This window comes from Silurus meridionalis, chromosome 10, assembly GCF_014805685.1.
Source record: "Silurus meridionalis isolate SWU-2019-XX chromosome 10, ASM1480568v1, whole genome shotgun sequence".
Lineage (NCBI taxonomy): Eukaryota > Metazoa > Chordata > Actinopteri > Siluriformes > Siluridae > Silurus > Silurus meridionalis.
The window spans coordinates 8,011,634-8,033,839 of record NC_060893.1 but is presented as its reverse complement, the minus strand read 5'-3'; the positions used below and the strand labels follow the sequence as shown (position 1 = coordinate 8,033,839).

The following is a 22,206-nucleotide window of genomic DNA, read 5'->3' as shown; positions in this document are numbered from 1 at the left end:
CGTGCTCATGTTCCCGTTTGCCAAGAAAGGTATTTTTTTCTATGCAAGTGTTGTACGTATTAGAGCTGTTGCATAAACCTCGAGCTTGTTTCGTCTATAGAGTGGGATCGATTTGCATTTTGAGTTTAATTTAGTGAAAAAATAAAATGCGGCCAGTTATTGTACTTTGTGACCCACATCCTGGGTAGAGCAAACAAGCTTTGTGTGAAACTTTACACTGTATACTCATAGATAAAGGGAAAAAACGAAGGAGTTGAGATGAATTGGCTTTAGAATTTTTATTCACTGAATTACTTGAAATAAATATTTACAATAATTATTTCTTTAATATTAGCTCAATTGCTACTATTGCTTTTTCTAAGGCACTGGTGTTTATTTTCGATGATGTAGCACCAAGGTGTCAGGAAAACTACTAGCATGACTAGCCGAAAAAATGTGCGAGAATCCACTGTTCATGAAACAACGATCATGTAAATGGAATGAAATAGTGAATTATGTCTCATGTCTGGTGGTCTTAAGAGTGCTTATCTCTAATGTTTTTAACAAATAAAAATATTGAAACCAAAATTGAGTCCTTTTCATTTCAGGAAAATAGTTCTAAATTACAAAAATTTACACGACGGATCAGACGTAACCGAAAATGATAGTTCAGTTTCTCATCGCTCGTCTTGGTGGGTGTAGGTGATTAAGCTTTAAGATCCCTCCATCTCAGCAAGTACCTAGCAAATGAAAACACAACACAAAAATTAATGGAAAAAAAGACACTGAATTAAAGTTTGTGAACACGGTGAATTTGCGCTGCTTCTCAGAGGCTGTAATCCAGTGGTACTGCTCGTATTCACTGGTCTGGAAGTGGTGAACAAACCCTTTCCCGGGCTAGCATTAGCTAGCTAGCTTTGGGGTTGACCGGCCTCTCCTAGCCGTCTAACTTTTCTTGAAAATGGATTTTTAAGTATGTCTGATACCAAATAAATTTCTCTTCCTCCATAGGTGTAAAATAATTCTAACTCAGATGTATTCATAGGTGCAGCACGGTACAGACGTGTTTTGCCAGTCAAACTTGGCTGTGACGGTTTCCCTCTGACCAACCAATCAGAGGACAGAAAAATGCTGATGCTATCCTGGGTCAGCTTGCTGGCCCTGTGAGGCGAATATGAAATCTGATTGGTTAAAGAAACAGAGCTATTTCTTAAGGAGACTGGTAAAAAGGCCAGCAGTACTGACCTTGCAGGCCCTGGGCAGATTAGATTGACATGGCAGAACATAAAGGCTGAAAACTGATTGAAAAAAGAAATCTAACATCCACATACAGGAAGCAGTGCAGCCAAAAGAAATGCTACGAAATGAAGAGAATAAATTAATAGAATTTCATTAAACAAATTTTAGAATTAGTGCTTCTGATAGTGTTTAAGCCAGCAGAGAAGGCTTTGCTGGACCTGACCACCCACCACTGCTGTATTTATCCCAAATGTGTCACAAGGGTTGAGGTCAGAATTCTAGAACAGGCCACTTCAAACCAGGTAAACCATATCTTCAAAAAGCAGGATTTCTGCAATGGGGTATTGTCAAGCTGGAAGAGGTTTGGATCGTTTTGTTCAAGTGAAGGGAAAATGTAAACCATAGAATTTCCATACAATTGTGCACCTCAATCGTTTGGGGGGATGAATGACATATGGCTGGAAAAGTCAGGTGTCCAAATACTTTTTTCCAGTAGTGTATGCTATGCTGATATGGCACTAATGTGCCTTGTCAAAACATGTAGATTTAATACATATTTGTAGCACTTATTAAACTGTGCTTTGCCCTAAAGCACTTTTTGATATTTGACACAAAGGCACTTATGCACAGCTGGATGTAGTGACAGAAATTATATTATAGCTTTGTCAAAGGTATATGGCTTAATAAAGAGGCAACTATTGTGTTCGTTTAAGGACATAAAAGCTTATTTGTGAGTCATGTTGAAGTATGTGATCGGATTGGCAACATAGTCCACCCAAGAGACCAAAGTTCTTTAGTATAGAAACCTGACAGAGTCAAAAACATTTACTGCATAACCAAAAATACACATTCTTTTATTCAAACCTACAGCTTCCTGCTGATTGGAAAACATTAAACCAATCTACATAGCCTACATTTGCTTACATGCACGTCATGTACACATACATTCCAGGCTCTTGTTTTAATAACACCTGTTTGTCAAATAGTCGATTTTGTATATTTTTTTAATGCATTGTAATAGCAACACGTACCTCCTTAATCAAAGGCCTCCTGTTTTTTTTTTCACTCAGACACTGGCTGGCCACATGGTACATCCTTTCCACAGACTCCATATCCCAATCCAACATTTTCTTATCTATAAACTCCTCCAGTTTGACCTCCTCATCATCTATCTCATCCTTCATATCCATCTAAGAAAGACATTAAAATAAAGAGTTAGAGTGACAAAGGGTGTGTGGAAAAGGTTGAGAATGTGTATATTATTATGAGAACAACATTCAGACAGTCATTGGTCAGAACTGACCAGAAGAATTGGGTCCCGGTTTTCATCAACAGGAGGCAGTCCAGACAGAATTTCAAGTAGCACCTGCAAAAATCAGCATGTTGGTTTTTTTATCTTGGCCTAAGTGTTTTTTACCTCTATAAAACACAGACTGATGCCTCCCTCTTTATTGTGAAGTTATGTGTTCACTATATGTGAAATACAGTGTATGGTTCTTAATAGAAACGTCTCTATTAAAAGTTACTATTATACATTTTCATGTTCTGATTAAACAACTGACAGTTTCCAGTCTGGTGTTTGACGTACCACTCCGAAGCTGAAGACGTCTGATTTTGGGGTGATTTCTCCTCTCAGGGCCTCTGGTGCCATGTAAGCCGTCGTCCCCACAATTCTCTCCGTAAACACAGTCGTACACGAGAGTTTAACCGATGCGCGCGTTAATCCAAAATCTGAAATCTTGGGAACGAAGGATTCGTCCAACAAGATGTTCCCACTGTAAAGCAAATGCACTTTTATTATACATGTCTTTTCTTTTTTCTCTCAGAAACTGAAGCCACTTACAGTATATCAAGACGTGGGTGAGGTAACAAGCAACCAACCCAAAGTCTACATCACATAAAAACAATCTGTCCTTTGGGCTAAAACTAATTTAACTGCACTGTTTGTTCTTGAACTAGAACGGTGTAGTAAGTGCATGTACATCCGTAGGTCAGCTCTTTCCTATAACATGACTGCTCCATACACAAGCTCATAGACCCTTACAATTGGCAAAAACCTGAATGACAGAGGAGAGGGAGTAATACTATCTCTACCATTCAGAACACACAGCCAATTTACCTTTTAGGATTCTGTTGGTATTGATTGATTCGAACGTTTTCTGTTTTACCACTCAGGAGCATAAAATATTGTTTATGTACATCATAAACACAGCTAACAACATGCTGACTTCTTTTTTTGGCATATGTCTTTATGTAGAGTGACTTAAAGAAGTGCTTCTCAATCGCAAAAAGATCATAACTATGATCAAGTTCTCGATGAGAGGAATGGACAAATCAATGGCTAGACATATTTTAGTACATTAAGTAAAACCTACCACTCTTTCACCTACTCAGAAAAGGAGTAATGCAAAAACTGCTCGATATCTTGGCTTAAATATTGGCTACGAGACTAAATGTACATTAAAATGAATGCCAATTATGTGTAAACAAGACCTAAACCCTCACAATACAAATACAAACCCGATTCCAAAAAAATTGGGACAATGTACAAAATAAAAATAAAAACAGAATGCAATGATGTGGAAGTTTCAAATTTCAATATTTTATTCAGAATACAACATAGATGACATATTAAATGTTTAAACTGAGAAAATGTATTATTTTAATAGAAAAATAAGTTCAACACCTCTCAAATAGTTGGAACAAGGCCATGTTTACCACTGTGTGGCATCCCCTTTTCTTTTTATGGCAGTCTGCAAATGTCTGGGGACTGAGAAGACAAGTTGCTCAAGTTTAGGAATAGGAATGTCCCATTCTTGTCTAATACGGGCTTCTAGTTGCTCAACTGTCTTAGGTCTTCTTTGTCACATCTTCCTTTTTATGATGCACCAAATGTTTTCTATGGGTGAAAGATCTGGACTGCAGGCTGCCCATTTCAGTACCCGGATCCTTCTTCTACGCAGCCATGATGTTGTAATTGATGCAGTATGTGGTCTGGCATTGTCATGTTGGAAAATGCAAGGTCTTCCCTGAAAGAGACGACGTCTTTATGGGAGCATGTGTAGTTCTAGAACTTGGATATACCTTTCAGCATTGATGGTGGCTTTCCAGATGTGTAAGCTGCCCATGCAACACGCACTCATGCAACCCCATACCATCAGAGATGCAGGCTTCTGAACTGAGCGCTGATAACAACTTGGGTTGTCCTTATCCTTTTTAGTCCGGATAACATGGCGTCCCAGTTTTTCAAAAAGAACTTCAAATTGTGATTCGTCTGACCACAGAACAGTTTTCCACTTTGCCACAGTCCATTTTAAATGAGCCTTGGCCCAGAGACAACGCCTGTGCTTCTGGATCATGTTTAGATATGGCTTATTTTTTTACCTGTAGAGTTTTAGCCGGCAACGGTGAATGGCACAGTGGATTGTGTTCACGACAATGTTTTCTGAAAGTATTCCTGAGCCCATGTTGTGATTTCCATTACAGTAACATTCCTGTATGTGATGCAGTGGCGTCCAAGCGCCCGAAGATCACGGGCATCCAGTATGGTTTTCCGGCCTTGACCCTTACGCACAGAGTGTGTAATTCTTGTTCCAGAATCTCTGAATCTTTGGATGATATTATGCACTGTAAATGATGATAACTTCAATCTCTTTGCAATTTTTCTCTGAGAAACTCCTTTCTGATATTGCTCCACTATTTTTTGCCGTAGCATTGGGGGAATTGGTGATCCTCTGCCCATCTTGACTTCTGAGAGACACTGCCACTCTGAGAGGCTCTTTTTATACCCAATCATGTTGCCAATTGACCTAATAAGTTGCAAATTGGTCCTCCAGCTGTTTCCTATATGTACATTTAACTTTTCCGGCCTCTTCTTGCTACCTGTCCCAACTTTTTTGGAATGTGTAGCTCTCATGAAATCCAAAATGAGCCAATATTTGGCATGACATTTCAAAATGTCTCACTTTCAACATTTGATATTTTATTTATATTCTATTTTGAATAAAATATAAGTTTATGAGATTTGTACATTATTGCATTGCTTTTTTATTCACAATTTGTACAGTGTCCCAACTTCGGAATCGGGTTTATAAAAATGATCTTCAAATATTCATGAATACAACACTGCAAATAAGTAATTATATAGTATTGCCTCTATAAGAGTCCAAAGCTGAGCAGCACTATTTCAATGGGTCAGAATTAAGAATGAACTTCAGTACCTTTTTACATCACGATGTATGTGGTTGTGCTGGTGAAGGTACTCAAGGCCTCTGGCTGTTCCAAGTGCTATAGCACCTCTTATCTGCCAGGACAATGGACTGCTGCCCTCCTACACACATGATTATCCAAATGATGTTTTATTTAATGGACATTAAAAAGCCACTTGGTACTTGTTGGTAAATAATACTTAATTTGCTATATTTGGATGAAACAATGTACAAGTAGGATGGAACTGAAGTCGGTCATTCTAAGAAAAAAAGGGGCTTAGGTTGCTTTAGTTTGGGTATGAAATTTCTATTTAAATCTGAAAGCTAAACAAGAAAATGGCCATTGGAAGCATGTGATGGTGTGATGGTGTGGTTGTGAAGATAGTGGTAAGCTGTCTCAAATTACAAATCAGTCCACCCAAAAGAGAAAAAATATTATTTGTATAGAAACATGACATAAAATTGGGCAAAACATTCACTGACTTACCAAACATGCTAGTCGATCCAATAACGAACCGTTCGACATGAAAGCATAGACCAAACATGGATACTGGCCATCACTGGAATAGCCAACCATATTTACCAGATTCACATGTTTTAACCTGAACAGAAGTAAAGACACATATTAATGCCATAAAAGGAAGGAATGCTCTAGATACTGAGTCCATTGAGGAAACGTATTTAGCAAGCATAACATCATATTAATAAATATTAAGTTGTTATAATGAGTTATTATAAGAGTTATTATGTTAGATCAGTGAAGCAGAGGCAGAACGGAAAAGACGTATAAAGACATACTGAAGAGCAGAAGTGCTTTTTGTTATCACACCTCTTTAGTGTTTGTATCTCTTGATTGAACTGAGTCTTGAGCTCCTCTGGAGACAAATAATCTACCTTTGTGCAGAAAATAAAAACAAAATGACCAGAATGAACACTGGGACATACACTAACCAGACATATCATTCTGACATTATAACATTAGGACATTATGAATAACATATTACTCTTCATCATGGCACATGTTAGTGGGTGGGATACATTAGGCAGCAAGTGAACATTTTGTCCTCAAAGTTTATGTGTTTGAAACAGGAAAAATGGGCAAGCGTTCATGACAAGGGCTAAATTATGATGGTTAGACGACTGGGTCAGAGCATCTCAAAAACTGCAGCTCTTGTGGGGTTTCCCGGTCTGCAGTGGTCAGTATCAGGAAGGAACAGTGGTGAACCGACGACAGAATAATGGGCGGCCAAGGTTAATTGATGATCCAACAGATGAGCTCCTGTAGCTCAAATTGCTAAAGACGTTAATGCTGGTAATGCTCAATGGGTCAGGACTGTTTTTAGAAGCAAAAAGGGGGATCAACACAATATTAGGCAGGTGGTCATAATGTTATACCTTATCAGTGGCCATAAAGTTAAAGGTGTATCTGTTCATGTGTTGCTTATTTTACAAATTATTATTATTACTGTTATTATTACCAGAATATTGTATATGCAAACCTCAAATCTATCAGATACTTACTAAGCTCAGTTTCTTTACAGCCACAGGCTTGATGTTGTGCAGACCCTTGAATACAATTCCAAAGCCGCCCTCTCCGAGTCTCCTGCCTCCCAATGAAGCAGGCCGTTCATCCCAGTTCCCTGTGATGTGTGTCAGTTTATGATAAGTGAAGGCGTAGAAACCTAGATTCAGGAGGAAGCGGAGAAAATAACAAGCCTTTTTTGTAGATGTATGTCAAAGTTGACATGAAGCAATTACAAGGGGATGGCTTTCATATCCTCAGAGCTGTTCATAACCTCAGATTTAGAAATGAGCCGTTTCTGTGGAAACATTTTAACGCTTTTATGTCTTTCAGATGGAACGCTAAACTATTGCACTTATTTTGTGAGCACAAACAGTAAGAAATATTGCTAGACATATGAATCCCTAAAATACTGTACACATGAACACCGCTATGTCAGTATTAGATTAGGATGGATACATGCTTATGTCTGTGTCATACTGTAAATCCAACACGGACCAAACAATACCTTCTTCATTAGGCTCTTGATTCTCCTCAGGTCCTGTGGTGCTGTCAGGCAACGTGTAAGGCGCGTCTTCTTTTAGTGTTACTTTATCGAATTTCACCGCACAAACCTGAGTCTGCTCACGGTAATACTGAGAGGGTGGATCCTCCACTGCTCTCCATTGTGTGTCATCAGGTGGTACAGTTATATCTAATTTCAGAGGCATATGACAAACTTTTTATGAAAAAGTGTTCATAAACATGTCAGGGCTATGGTGTTCGATCATGAATTAATAGTTCAGCATAACCACTAAAACCTAGAAAAAATAATTAAAAACCTAGAAAATAAATATTATGGTTTGCAAAATTGGGCTTCTGGGTAATTAAAGAAAATAAAGTAAAGACCCCCCGCCCCCACAAACCAGGCCTACAAATCAGACCCAAGAACCAAATCAAATAATCTTAATATACATAATATATATATTATGTAGCCTTTCTGTTTACTATCATTATCATCATCATCATCATCATTATCAACATACTGTAGTTGCTTTGGTAGTACATTCTGGACAAATCAAATTACCTGGCAGTAGTACTTTGGCAGGTGCGATCAGCTTGTGTCTGAGAAGAATTTCCACCAGCTCTGCGACTGTGCAGTTTGTGGTACCCCAATCATACAACAGCTCCACTGTAGGACTTTTACCTTGGGCTACCAACCTCTCAAACCTCCTGAAAACAGAAAAAATAGAAATAACTGTTGCACCCCAGTTTCTTTATAAAATAATAATAAATAAATAAATAACTGGTGCTGGTTTTTACCATTCACATCACTTCGTTCGAGCTGGATGTCAGATCTGATACCAAGGGCTGATAGAAACCTAGCAAGAACTTGCTAACCACATGGACTGCCATAGCAACTACCTAGCAAAACACTGAGGACTTGCTTAACCTGCACAATAACAACATCCTCACAACCACAGAGAATGCTATAGCAACCATCAAGCAACCACAGAGCAACCACTGTGCAACCACTGTGCTCCAGTTGTTCAATAGCAGCACTGCATTTCACTGGATTTGTGCTTCTATTCTGCATAGTAACAATACAATTTAATCTAATTGAATCTTATCTACTATCCTAGCAACCACATATAATACTATAGCAACCACCCAGGAATACTACGGAAACCTCTTGGCAACACAGGAGATGCTTAAGCTTCACACCTGCAACCAACTACCAAACACAGAGAATGCTATTGCAACTACCTAGAAACACCAATCATCCATCCATCCATCCATCCATCCATCCCTTATGTAAAAGACAATGCTAGTTGACTTAGTTACTGGTACACACTAATGTCTAAAAATCCTTATTTATGTAACAATAAAGATACTTAATTTTCCTTCTCTCTCTCTCTCTCTCTCTCTCTCTCTCTCTCTCTCTCTCTCTTTCTTTCTTTCTCTCTCTCTCTCTCTCTCTGTGTGTTAACAGTCTGCTACAATGGCTCAGGACTGCAGTTTGCATGAACAGTTGTACATTTAAGTGCAGATCAATAAAAAGTTAATGTCAACAACAACAATAAAGCTATAATGAATGGACATTCGGTAATGAGGATGGGGTCCTTATACCATCTCATCTTTATGTCTAGTGTTATATAGTAATACCAATCACTTCACGGAAGAATCGATTCCCAAAACGACACGACTCGACACGTCAGGCATCGAGTCATCACTTACCCGGAAGTTTCACAGACTCCGGACAGAAAAAAAGTGCTGAGATCAAGAGCAGGGAGATCAGTTTTAAGTCATTCCGTACCTGAGGTGTAACTGGGTGTACCTCGGCTCCCCATTGTCCTTCTTTATGTCCACTAGGACACTTTTCCATGCGTCTTTAGGGTCCAGGAAGTCAGAGAGTTTGCGCAGTGTGGAGTGGTTCAGCCTCCTCACTAATGTCTCCGTGGTGACGCTGGAGCTCATTCTCATCCCGTTATTCCCTACTCCAGATTCTCAACACTTTCCCCTCTATTTTGCTTTAATAACAGCTATGTTATTAATAACACAGCACCGGGGTGCTAAACTAGAGCTTTTTTTCTGCTTCGTCTGCTTCTGGGTTTTCCCATATTGACCAACTTCCTCTGTTTTAGGTCATTTCCCTTGTAGGTGTAACTTTAGACCTGCTGTTCAAACAGAACTCACATCTCTTCACGTTGTCTTGTAAAATATTATAATTAAAATATGGGTAATTTCCACACGTCAACTTGTGTACGTTATTAAAAAAAATTCCATATAAACATTTTATATGCAGATTATTTATATTTGAGTGGAGCTCGATTCCGCCCCTAGTGATAGAATCCGGAAGGACACTTTAAGGCAATATAGCTTTGTCTTTGTTATAGCCACAGTTTATAATAATGCTTCTATATATGTGTGTGTGTGTGTGTGTGTGTGTGTGTGTGTGTCATCATTAAAGCTCATAAACTGTGGTTAAAACAGTTAAAGTGGTGTCAAACCCCCCCATCCAGTCTTTCATTATACTGTCTCTTTTTCTCTATTGTCTGCACAGACTTTTAATAATTGCTAAATGATTAAAAAGACAGTTCTAATCTGCTCGGATTCTGAATTTCATTATGGCGTTATTAAGTTCTGAAGTGGGACATCATGCGGTTTGTGCAACAGTGACAGGACGCGCCAGCTCACTAATAACAGGCATTAAAGAGATGGCAACAGGCAATATGAGTTGATAGTTTGGACTGGGTGTTACAGATTCTGCTGTATTTAAGATCTGTTCCACATGCTAGATTTGGAAAAGAATTAGAAAGAAAATAGGAAAATGGGATTGTTGGCAGAGGGATAAAAAAATTGTACCGGGAAAGACAACAATATGAGAAAAGTACAGTTTAAAGCTAGCATGATACCATCATGTTTTTCAATCTGTTTGTCCTGAGGGGTTAATAATCAGATGTTTTTAATACTTCTTGTCATGCTTGCTTCCTGAACAATATGAAAATCTTCTCTGTCATGATTGTGTATATGCTACAGACAGTGATCAGAGGAATGACACCTGTACAGGTTTCAGTATAAAGTATGGAATTGTAAAAAGTGCTCAGCTATTGTTTTAATTTAGTATAATTTTTCAATTACTGTTAAAAAAAAACCTGTAATTACACACATTCATTACAATATTATTAGAGCACTTCATGTATTATATACTGTATATGAGGCAAAGCTTCATAAAAAGCCACATGACATGTACACCAATCAGGCATAACATTATAATGGTCATGGGCACCCTCACTGGTATGTGGCTATGCAGCCACATAGACAAAAAAAAACAACTACTGTGTATTCTGACACCTTTCTATCAGAACCAGCATGAACTTCTTCAGCAATTTGTGCTAAAGGAGCTCGTCTGTTGGATCGGACCACACAGGCCAGCCTTCGCTCCCCACGTTCATCAATGTGCTTTGACTGCCCTTGACCCTGTTGCCAGTTCACCACTGTTCCCTCCTTGGACCACTTTTAATAGATACTGACCACTGCAAACTGGGAACAGCCCACAAGAGCTGCAGTTTTGAAGATGCTCTGAACCTGTCGTCTACTCACCTATGTCAAACTTGTTCAAATCCTTACGCTTGCCCATTTTTCCTACTTCTAACACATCAACTTTAAGGCAAAATGCTGATATATTCCACCCACTAACAGGTACCATGATGAAGAGATAATCAGTGTTATTTTCTTACCCTGTAAGTAGTTAAAATGTTTTGCCTGATAGGTGTGTAAAAAATTAGTGTTTATTAAACATGTTCGTCATTTCTGCTGTTAAAATATTACTTTGCTTAGTGATGTAATATAGAGAGTGTGTGTGTGTGTGTGTGTGTGTGTGTGTGTGTGTCTCATAATAAAAATGCCATTTAGGCAGTAGTTTGGCTATGTTAGTCCTTAATTATAGAGAAAAGGGTATGACGGTGAGTGCAGTCTTCCGTCAGACTTCCCTTTATTCATTCAATCAAGACATGCATTGTGTCTTTTTTGTAGGAAAAATGCCACATGCTCCTGGATTGGTATTGTCCTCTTTTACCAGAACAGGGTGCCATCTGAATGCTCCGGCAATACTACTACAAAACTGTCATGTCCTCAGAGCCCTTTGAATTGAGATAAACTGTGAGAGAGAGCGAGAGAGAGAGAGAGAGAGAGAGAGAGAGAGAGAGAGAGAGAGAAAGAAAGGAAGCTCTCCTGCTGACAGAAAATAAGAGCCCCAGTAGGGAGATGCCAGAGTGGTTTAAATCACCACCAGAAGAACATATTTGGCCCAGGAAGTGATCAGAGGCAGAAAACAGTGTTGTGTAAAAAAATGTCTTCATTTAAAAACTGCATGTTGTGTTCACTTGTGTTATCTTTTACTAATATTTAAATTAGTTTGATGATCTTTTTCACACCACTGTAAGTGTGGTACAGAGCAGGAAGAATCTTAACTGCTAAAGGAACAGCAGTATCTCAGTATCTCACACTTTCTCTCTCACACACACAGACCTCAATATTTTTCTCTTCATTCCCATGGTGGGCTGTGTGATTAAGAGCACCAAGCAATAACAATAGGCAATAACTCTTTGTTGCAGTACCAGTACAAAAATGTGACTCTGGGCCTAAGCATCAGAAGCAAGAGTTTGAAGTCTATAGTCATTAATGGGCTTTCTTTAAGACTTTTTCCAACCTCCTTCTTCACTCAGTCTGATAGACAGGGTGAGCCAAGGGGGTCCTTTCTTTTCCCATCTCTCCATTCTTCCAATCTCACTATTCAGTACATGTCAGAAGTCACCATGCAACTCTATTCAGGAGGAGGAAGCAATGCAATCAATATAATCAAAGCACTATGGCAAAGTTCTTGACCTGCTTGACTCCTGGGTTTCTCAATGAATTTAAGCTGAATTATAAAGTCTTTGATTAGTCAAAGGTTTTTGTGGAAATGATAAATTTTCGTATGCAGCACAAAAAATAGGATACATTACTGTTGTTAACCAATATATTCATTTAATAGAAAAAGCCCTATATATATAGACAAGTGGGACACCTGACTTTTCCAGCAACATGTGGTTCTTTTCCAAACTGTTACCACAAGGTTGGAGGCACACAGTAGTAAAGACAGAGATAGAAAAATACTAAAAAAGTACAGTTACATCAATACATTTTTACTCAAGTACAAGAAACGTTATCAGTCTAAAAATCTACATAAGTGAAAGAAAAAAAATTACTTATTTAAAATCTTTCTCAGAGTAAAATTTAGTTAGTTTTTTTTTTAACAGTGGGGGTGGGGATGGGGATTGTAGTGTAGTTCTAAAAGGACAAGGAGATATAAATCTCGAACTGGTTTGTTTTTAATTGAAGAAATACCTTTACAAATTAAAGTGCAATAATAACAACAACAACAAAAAACTACAGTCCATGACTTTAGTCTACTGTGAGTTATGCACTTTCACAACAACAAAAGAAATCTCCTGTTATAAAGTAATTTAAGATAATGAGAGAAATGCAGATTCAGAATTCGCTTTCAGCTGGGTCTGCATCACTGCCTTCTGTCTTGTACATCTCCATCTTTTTTTACTTGTGAGTTTAGCATGTTTGTTCTCCATCAATCAATCAATCAGGGCAGTAGTTTCTGAAGCATGATTTTTTTTCCTGTTGCATTATTTATATTTATTTATTTTTTACTCAGTGAAGGATATGATCATAAATGTAATTGAGTACAATACTTCAAACAAAACATACTTAAGTAAAATTAAAATTGCAGATTTTTAAAACTACTTAAAAAAAAGTTGAAGTATTTAAAAAACTTTTTAATGTAAATGTAATTTGTTACTTTCCACCTCTGTGTATAGGATGTCTTTGGAAACGGAAGCATTGCATATTCACTTTACTGTTCCAGCATGACATTACCCCCGTGAATATTCTTTGCAAAAAAACAGCAAATGGGAAGTAAATGTGGAACTCTTATGATCAGGTGTCCACATATTTATGTTCATATAGTGTACATAAATACATTCACATACATACAAAAAATACACAATCACATCTGTATTAAGAAAAGCAATACATTAATCATTTTCAGCTTGATGGAAAGAGGAAAACCGTGAGGGGATTTCATTTTGACTCGACAGAGAAATATGTCTTCAAGTTCCAGGTGCATTGATTATGCAATTCTTACTTGCACATGGTTCAAATTTTGCTGGACAGAGTCCTTTATCAACACTTAAATCGAAAAAGAATACATGCACATGATTGTGCATGTCTGTGTATGTGTGTGTGTGTGTGTGTGTGTGCATGTCCAAATACGTATCTGTTTTTATAGCCTCTGAGACCCCCACACGCAGCCGAGCACATTAAAATGTTTTACTCCCCAAAGTCAATGAAAAAAAGGGAGTTCAGTTTGTTTTGGATAATTGGCTTGTTTTCTGTAGCAACACATAGAGGGCAGTAGTGGCATGCTAAAAAAACTTTACAGTTCACATGATTGAAGCAGTTTGTGGTGGTACAGTTTGGATTTAATCAGACAATCCACAGCTTTACTGAGCACAACTCAACGTGTTGAATTTAGTAACTAAGTTTGAACAAACACAATGTAATCTTTAAAGACTTGATGTGTAGTCTGTAGCTAAATGTTAACTAGTACTAGCTTATTACACAGTTAAGCCTTTCTATCCACTTTGAACTTTGACCTGAGGTTTCATTTATTAGGAAAGCTAAAGGTGACCTCCTCCAAATAAAGTGTTTCTGTTTTCCATCTTTCGGTCATCTTTTTCGTGTCAGGTCAAAAGAATCCGCATATGAGCACAAAAGGTTAATCCACCAGATATTGTAAAGCCTCCCCTGATTTCTTTCCCTTTTGTTTAGATTTTAACAGGATTTAGCCTTGAGGGGAAGTGTTTGGGAATCAGGTGGCAGTTTCAGCTCAGCCGTGACCTTTGATTGGTGGATCTCTTATTAGTTTTGGTGAATGATTGATGGAAGCTAACTTGAGAAAAAAATAAAATAAAATAAAAAAACCCAGGAGGGAATGGATGCAGGTGATGCTGTGTCTATTGTTAACGAGGGTTCCTCTTTAAACTTGATCTCAGATTTACTTTGTAGTTTTGTTTCATATGCTAAAGGTTAATTTAGGGGGATTGTGATTGGATAACTTAAAAATGGAATTGGATGAGACGGCTGAATTTTTTTTTTTTTGACCAAATAGCAAAGGAAGCTGAATGATCCAGGCATATCAATGAAAACATTGGATAACTTTACCAAAATCTTGTGCATTCTCAGTCTAATTTTGAGTCTGATACTATTTTAAACCTTACCTTAACAGTGTAACAAAGAGCTCAGATTTGCCCCCAAGTGAAATTCTTATCAATTCCCTCTCAGGGGTTGATGGTCAGATTTATTGGGGTTTAAGTTATTGAGGGCAGAGGTGAAGGCTCTATTTGTGCAGTGTCTTATCATCTGTGGTCTGCATATATAACTTAAGGCTTAACACCACTCAGGATGTGTGGTTGTGATTGCACAAAGCAATAACACTACTGCCCTTGAGGACCTTTATTCTTACTTTTTGTTTGCACTACCAAGGAGTCTGGGATTGTTACGATCTCCTAGGAATTGTTTTACATACAAAGACAGACCCCCACCATTTTAAAGTGTGTCATGTTGTAGACAAGTGAAGACAGATATATGCCTCTGCTATAATTCAAAATTGAGCCACATATAAGGGAAAAGTGCATGTGTACACCCACACACACACACACACACACACACACACACACACACACACACGCACATAAACAAAACGACCTTTGTAGATTTGCCAGAGACAGGCTCCATCACACCTCCTCAACTGTTTTTTTTTGTTTGGTTTTTTTACATTTGTCAACTCATTTCTCTTTATTACTTTCCTCCCTTTGTGGCTTTTAGTGTACAAGTGTCATAAGAGTGGCAGATAAAAAGAAATAGATACTCTCATGCTTTTTTTCTGAAGCTAAGCAAACAATCCACCAGGCATTACACTGGTTACCTCACTGAATTACTTCAAAGCCCAATCTAAAGACTTTGGTTAAATGACAAATGAAAAAAAAAAAAAAGAAAGAAAGAAAGAAAGAAAATAAAAAAAGACAGGGATTTCATTCTTCAAACAATACAATGTTCATGTCATCCGGTCCTCCCACTTTGTCTTGTCAGCAAGTGCGAGCTTGTACTCTAAACGGAGATACCTCTTCGGTGTTTGTGGATTGTGTGTTCTTCCGAATCATACATCACTATTCTATCCTTGAAATGATCCACACATCAGTGGTGTAAAGTATTTGAGTAAATAATATAGTAATAGTAATAGTAATATAGTAATATACGTTACACTGCTTAGGTAATTTTTTGTCTACTTTCTAGTTTCAACTTTTACTCTATACTCAACTATATTTATGATTAATATATGTACTTTCCTTTGATCCTACATTCTGAATAAGTAAAATACTTAATTTCTGTTCAAATTTAGATACCCTAAAACTTTTACTCAAGTCATACTGGAATCTGTGGCATTTACTTATAATGGAGTAAGTTTTGCACTAAGGTATCTATACTTCTACTCAAGTATTTTTTTTACAGGTACTCTTTACACCTCTGCTACGCAATAAAAAACAAAACTTTTATATGATAAAAATTGCTCTGAGACCAAAATTAAAACCTTTGTGTATGTAAGAGATATATAAGAGTAACTGAAATATGAATGTGAAAAACAAATTCAGTGAACTTACTGTCCAATTAGAATGCATTCTGGCTAGCTAGACAGAGAACTGGTGTAAGCATACAACTGTGATGTCAGAAAACAATTGCTTTAGTCCATGTAGTCCATGTGCAGCTTGTACAGCAGTACAGATTTACTGTGCTCTAAAAAAAACTCAACATACAGCCATTAATTTCAAAATTACTGGCAACAAAAGTGAGTACACCCTAAAAGAACATGTCAAAACTGTGTCCAAAGTGTCAATATTGTGTGTGATCATCATTGATCCACCACTGCGTTAATCTACCTGGGCATAGAATTCACCAGAGATGCGAAGGTTGTTGCTGGGATCCTCTTCCACTTCTCCATATTGACATCACGGAGCTGCTGGATGTTAGACACTTAGTGGTTCCTCACCTTCCACTTAAAGATGCCCCGCAGGTCTGGAAACATACTTGGCAACTCCATCACATTCACTTTCAGCTTCTTCAGCAAGGCAGTTGTCATCTTGATGGTGTGTTTGGGTTGGTTATATGGTTGGAAAACTGCCGCTCAGCCTAGTTTCTGAAGAGAGGGCATCATGTTCTGCTTCAGAATGTAACAGTACATGTAGGAATTCATGTTTCCCTCAATGAATCACAGCGCCCCATTACCAGCAGCACTCATGCAGCCCCAGACCATGATGCTACCACCACCATGCTTGACTGTAAGACACAATTTTTTTGCTACTCTTCACCAGTGCATCGCCACACATACTGGATGCCATCTAAGCCAAGCAAGTTTATCTTCTGGGAGATATCTTCTCTCATCAGACCACAGGACATGGTTCCAGTAATTCATGCTCTTGACATCAGAGAACCGTTTTCAGGCTTTCTTGTGAGCCAGCTTCAGAAGAGGCTTCCTTTTGGGAAGACGCCCATGCAGACCAACTTGTTGCAGTGTGTGGCGTATGGTCTGAGCACTAACAAGCGGGACTTTCGCTCCTGCAACCTCTAAAGCAATGCTGGCAGCACTTATTTCTGTTTTTTGAAGCAGCTTCTGCACCTGAAGCACAGCATGAGGACCCAACTTCGATCAACCCTTGCGAGGCTTGTTCTGAGTGTAACCCGTCTTGGAACACCTCTGTATGATCCTGGCCACTCTACTTTAACTCAGTTTTAAGCTGTTACAGATCTTCTTATAGCCTGGGCAATCTTTGTGGAGAGCAACAAAGCACCAAATTTTAATTGCTCTAACACAAGATACACAAATGTGTATGGTCCTGTCAAGCAGACAAAAACATGAATATGATGAATAGGGCATGTGGTTTTGCATAGTAATCATTTAGGGCGTCCTTACTTTTGTTGGCAGCTATTTTAACAATAATGGCTGTATTTTGAGTTATTTTCAGACGACAGTAAATCTATACTGCTAAGTAATTCTGGCCTGCAATAGAGCTCTAGCCTCAACCATACAGGTACCCTTCATCATTAACTAATTTTACTAACACCCTTGTGGATGAATAAACAAAAATCTCCACAATCACACTCCAAAATGTAGTGAAATGTAGTTTCCAGAGAAAGGAGATTATTATATGAGCAAATGTGAATTGAGTGTCAAATGGGTTGTTCAAGAACTACATACAAATCTTATAGTCAGGTGCCCACAAACATTTGTCCACATAATGTACAGTATATTTGCATTATTTTATGCACATGTTTTGCTGATTGGACAATTGTATGACTGTACAGGTGTATAAGTGTACCTTATATAGGAATTGAGTATTCTTTTTGTTTTGTTTTGTTATACAGGCAATAATAGTGGAGAGTATTGTAGCTACTACCATAACTGTGAGACATGTAGAGTCCCTTCACAGTGTGTGGTTCTCAAATCCTCTCTGTGTGCGTCACATTACCAGTCAGCACAGTACCTCATGCTGGGTCTGCTATTGTCTTTTAGAAAAGTCAAAAAATTCCTTTAATCCCCCAAAACAAGCAGATGGGGGTTGTTAGAGATTTATACCACGCACATATGCAAATTTGTAAACAAACGAGACCTATACAGGTAATGCACTTTTATGCCATTTATTAAAGCAAATTAAATCCCTGCCTCACCATGATATGAAACTGTGAAACTTAATATGAAACGTTTAAATTTAGACTGTGGAGGAAATATTGTGAGTAGAAGACAGCCAGCAGTAAAGTGAATAGACTTCTTGCTGTGTGGGGGATAATGATGTAGCCCTCCCACTCCATAACACCTTAAAACTATATTTAAAGCTAAACTGTGTTCTTTTCAGGCTTTGGAACAATGGGTAGCTCCAGAGGAGACGTCCCCAAAATCCTTAACAGGAATGCTGTCTGTTTTGTGCACCAACGCTTGTTCTGAATCTACTTGTCTTCAATTATTAAGCAGCCCAGCATGTTTTTTTGTTGTTTTTTTTAACTTAAAAGCATTCCTTCTAATAATTCAGGCAGATGCTTAACAATGTCAGACTTTCAAATGAGAAACAAGAATTGCTCAGTCCTGTAATACTGAAGTTATAATACTAAAGCAAAACATTTGAAAATGTGAACTTAAAAAAAGTTGTCATTTAAAAGAAAAAATCGCTTTCGATAAAGTTTATAGCTTGTGCTCAGACAGACTTTAATATTTTTGCTTTGGCTGCTTAAATTATTACAATCAAGTAATACAATATCTCAAATTAATTTCATGGATCTATACAAAAGTTGGAAGTCACTGATAATAATGACTTGTTTTAATTCTCTGAAGGTATATGTGCCTGTTTCTTAAAGTCAGCTATTTAGCAAAACCCCTTAAAGGGTAACTTTAAAAAGAGGAAAAATGTGGACCTCCCGTCGTCCATCAGAATTTCTCCCAAAGCCAACAAAGAGGAAGTTTTTCCCGTCTCCAGCCCTATCTCCTTTAAAAGGTCCCTCATCTGTGTGGCCCCAGGCCTGTGTTGCTCATTGCACTAGTAGGAATGTGGAGATGTGGAGATATCTCTCTCTCTGCTCCAAGGGAGCTTTATTTGCTCTCTGTCGCATAGACATCTCTCCTGACCAGACAAACAAACTGAGTTGATCACTGGTTAAGATCTAAGAGAAACAGGAAGGAGACCCTTTAGTGACCTGAGTACAACCTGAGTTTGCATATGTAAGTGCTTTGGCTGGCACAAGAAACATTTAACTGCTCATAATTAATTTTTAATCCATAAAGGCATGTTTTACCCACACCGTTTCAATGGCTGGAGTAGGCAACAGAAGAACAATTGTTCCACCCAAACTACAAACCCGATTCCAAAAAAGTTGGGACACTGTACCAATTGTGAATAAAAAAGGAATGCAATCATTTTATTCAAAATAGAATATAGATAACATATCAAATGTTGAAAGTGAGACATTTTGAAATGTCATGCCAAATATTGGCTCATTTTGGATTTCATGAGAGCTACACATTCCAAAAAAGTTGGGACAGGTAGCAATAACAGGCCGTTAAAGTTAAATGTACATATAAGGAACAGCTGGAGGACCAATTTGGAACTTATTAGGCAAATTAGCAACATGATTGGGTATAAAAAGAGCCTCTCAGAGTGGCAGTGTCTCTCAGAAGTCAAGATGGGCAGAGAGTATCACCAATTCCCCCAATGCTGCGGCGAAAAATAGTGGAGCAATATCAGAAAGGAGTTTCTCAGAGAAAAATTGCAGAGTTTGAAGTTATCATCATCTACAGTGCATAATATCATCCAAAGATTCAGAGAATCTGGAACAATTTCTGCGTAAGGTTTAAGGCCGAAAAACCATACTGGATGCTCGTGATCTTCAGGCCCTTAGACGGCACTGCATCACATACAGAAATGCTACTCTAATGGAAATCACAACATGGGCTCAGGAATACTTCCAGAAAACATTGTCGGTGAACACAATCCACCGTGCCATTCGCTGTTGCCGTCTAAAATTCTACAGGTCAAAAAAGAAGCCATATCTAAACAAGATCCAGAAGCACAGGCGTCAAAGAAGACCTAAGAAAATAGAAACTAGAAGCCTGTATTAGACAAGAATGGGACAACATTCTATTCCTAAACTTAAGCAACTTGTCTCTTCAGTCCCCAGACGTTTGCAGACTGTTATAAAAAGAAGAGGGAGTGTCACACAATGGTAAACATGCCCTTGTCCCAACTTTTTTGAGATGTGTTGATGCCATGAAATTTAAATTCAACTTATTTTTCCCTTAAAATTAACCATTTTCTCAGTTTAAGTTGTATTCTGAATAAAATATTGAAATTTGAAACTTCTACCTCATTGCATTCTGTTTTTATTCACAATTTGTAGTGTCCCAACATTTTTTGGAATCGGGTTTGTATATATTTTTATATATTAAATTGTCTTGTGAAAGAGTGTAAAGTTATTGAAATAAGGTCAGATTTCTTTTTGTTTGAATGTGCCATGGTTTCATGGGTGTGATTTTAAAGCCATTCATGTAGTCTACAGGTAAGTGGGTTATTTCTGTTCATGTTCTTAAAGGTGTCATTACTCCATGACCTCTTTTAACTTCTCAGGAGGAAGGTTAGAGGTCAAACTAGCCTTTGTTCTCAATGTTTTGACCAGACAACTAATTACTGCCGGTTACACACAATTGTGCATAGTATAGTCACACACACATCTATACTGATTTTTTTTCTGAATGATATATATTTTCTATATTTTTCCTTCCTATATGTTTATATAAACCTTATATTTATTTGTGTAAATATAAAAATAAATTTGTCATATATTTGTGTATGACAAATAAAATCTGAATTTGAATTAATATTGATAAGAATCATACCAGTGAGGTAAAGTCATCTTACTACATTATACAATTAAACATTATAACCACACTTCCTATGTTAAGTAGGATAACACACTTGTGTTGGTTAAAAACACATCTGTTTCTGTGGACTTCCATTATTTCCTATTTAATTCCCACAGTGGATGGAATTTCCAATTTCTAAATCCAATAATTATATTTCACCAAATGTCAAAACAGCTTCCCTTCTTTCTTCTCTCTCTGTGTAATCCTTCTCCTTTGATTGAATAAGCCACTTAAACATATATTGTGGCTTTATTTCTGTGTATTGCACTTGTCATAACAACAATTTCATACTATAATAATTACAGTAAAACGTTTGTGATTATAAGCTCTGTATGTTACTGAATACAACTCCATTGATGCAACTGTCATACAAATTCACCCGTGCTTATCCAACAGAGCGATGTTGCACTATCATTATCCTTGGATCCACTTTTTTTTTTGTGGATTAGTTTGAAGGAAAGCGATTTTGTCACTACAAAGTATGTTTCTAACTGCAGTGTGTAGGCTAGGTTTGTTGGGAAAAAAAATGGGACCCTATACAAGCTAATTGACGTCTGCCTCCACTGTGCTTTGCCTGGATAGAACGAAACCACTGGAGCAGATAACTGGCCTAAAAGCCCTCAGACATGGTACTTACACATAGCATTCTCTAAAGAGCATGGCGGTTTGCACAACTTAACAATGGCTTTAAAGCTCTCTATCAATGGACTTTCTAGCAAATTTGATCTCCAATTAGTACCTTGCTTTAATCCCTGAGTCTTTTCAGTAAATAATAAAAGCACTTAGGAAAGAGGAGGGAGGCAATGTGTCTTGTTTTTCTGTCCTCAGCTTAAATAGGTTCATCTCTGGAGCTTAAGCTCCTGTTCCTAAATACTGTACTTGTTCAAATGTTCCATAATTGGTCAGTGCAATTCTTTTTACTGATGAGAATTTGGCTAAGAGGTAATACAAGTTTAATTTAGACCTGCTCACAGGATAGGAATTAGAGGAGGAATTAAAACTACACTTAAGGTTATTTCGAAAATGTTTAGCTTTCTATTTGTAAGGGTATGGAAACACTGTTGTATGGTTATAAATAAAACCTTAAGGAGTGACTCTAGGGGACAAGGCCTTGACAATAATCTGTTTTATATCTTTTTGTTCAAAGGTGTATAGACAAATTTGTGTTGCAGGGCCGAGCCTTACAGAGCATCCAGTGCACC

The 22,206-nt window shown here is 37.7% G+C and overlaps 1 protein-coding gene across 1 annotated transcript; it reads right to left on the bottom strand.

Moving 5' to 3' along the window:
* Positions 1 to 263: 263 nt before the first annotated feature.
* irak4 (interleukin-1 receptor-associated kinase 4) lies at positions 264 to 9,576 on the bottom strand. Its single transcript, XM_046859226.1, has 11 exons — positions 9,245 to 9,576; positions 8,015 to 8,160; positions 7,457 to 7,642; positions 6,948 to 7,108; positions 6,256 to 6,320; positions 5,914 to 6,028; positions 5,439 to 5,548; positions 2,807 to 2,993; positions 2,522 to 2,584; positions 2,250 to 2,408; positions 264 to 719 (listed from the first exon to the last, which is right to left on the bottom strand). The coding sequence occupies exons 1-11, from the start codon at positions 9,409 to 9,411 to the stop codon at positions 693 to 695; spliced, it is 1,386 nt and encodes a 461-aa protein (XP_046715182.1). The 5' UTR covers positions 9,412 to 9,576; the 3' UTR covers positions 264 to 692.
* Positions 9,577 to 22,206: the final 12,630 nt, after the last annotated feature.

Excerpts from the sequence above, each read along its gene's own strand:
- irak4 (XM_046859226.1), bottom strand. The coding sequence starts at position 9,411 with ATGAGAATGAGCTCCAGCGTCACCACGGAGACATTAGTGAGGAGGCTG. Across the intron at positions 2,409-2,521 it reads ACCGGGACCCAATTCTTCTG|ATGGATATGAAGGATGAGAT; the intron begins GTCAGTTCTGAC and ends TGTCTTTCTTAG. Across the intron at positions 720-2,249 it reads GGAGGCCTTTGATTAAGGAG|GTACTTGCTGAGATGGAGGG; the intron begins GTACGTGTTGCT and ends TTCATTTGCTAG.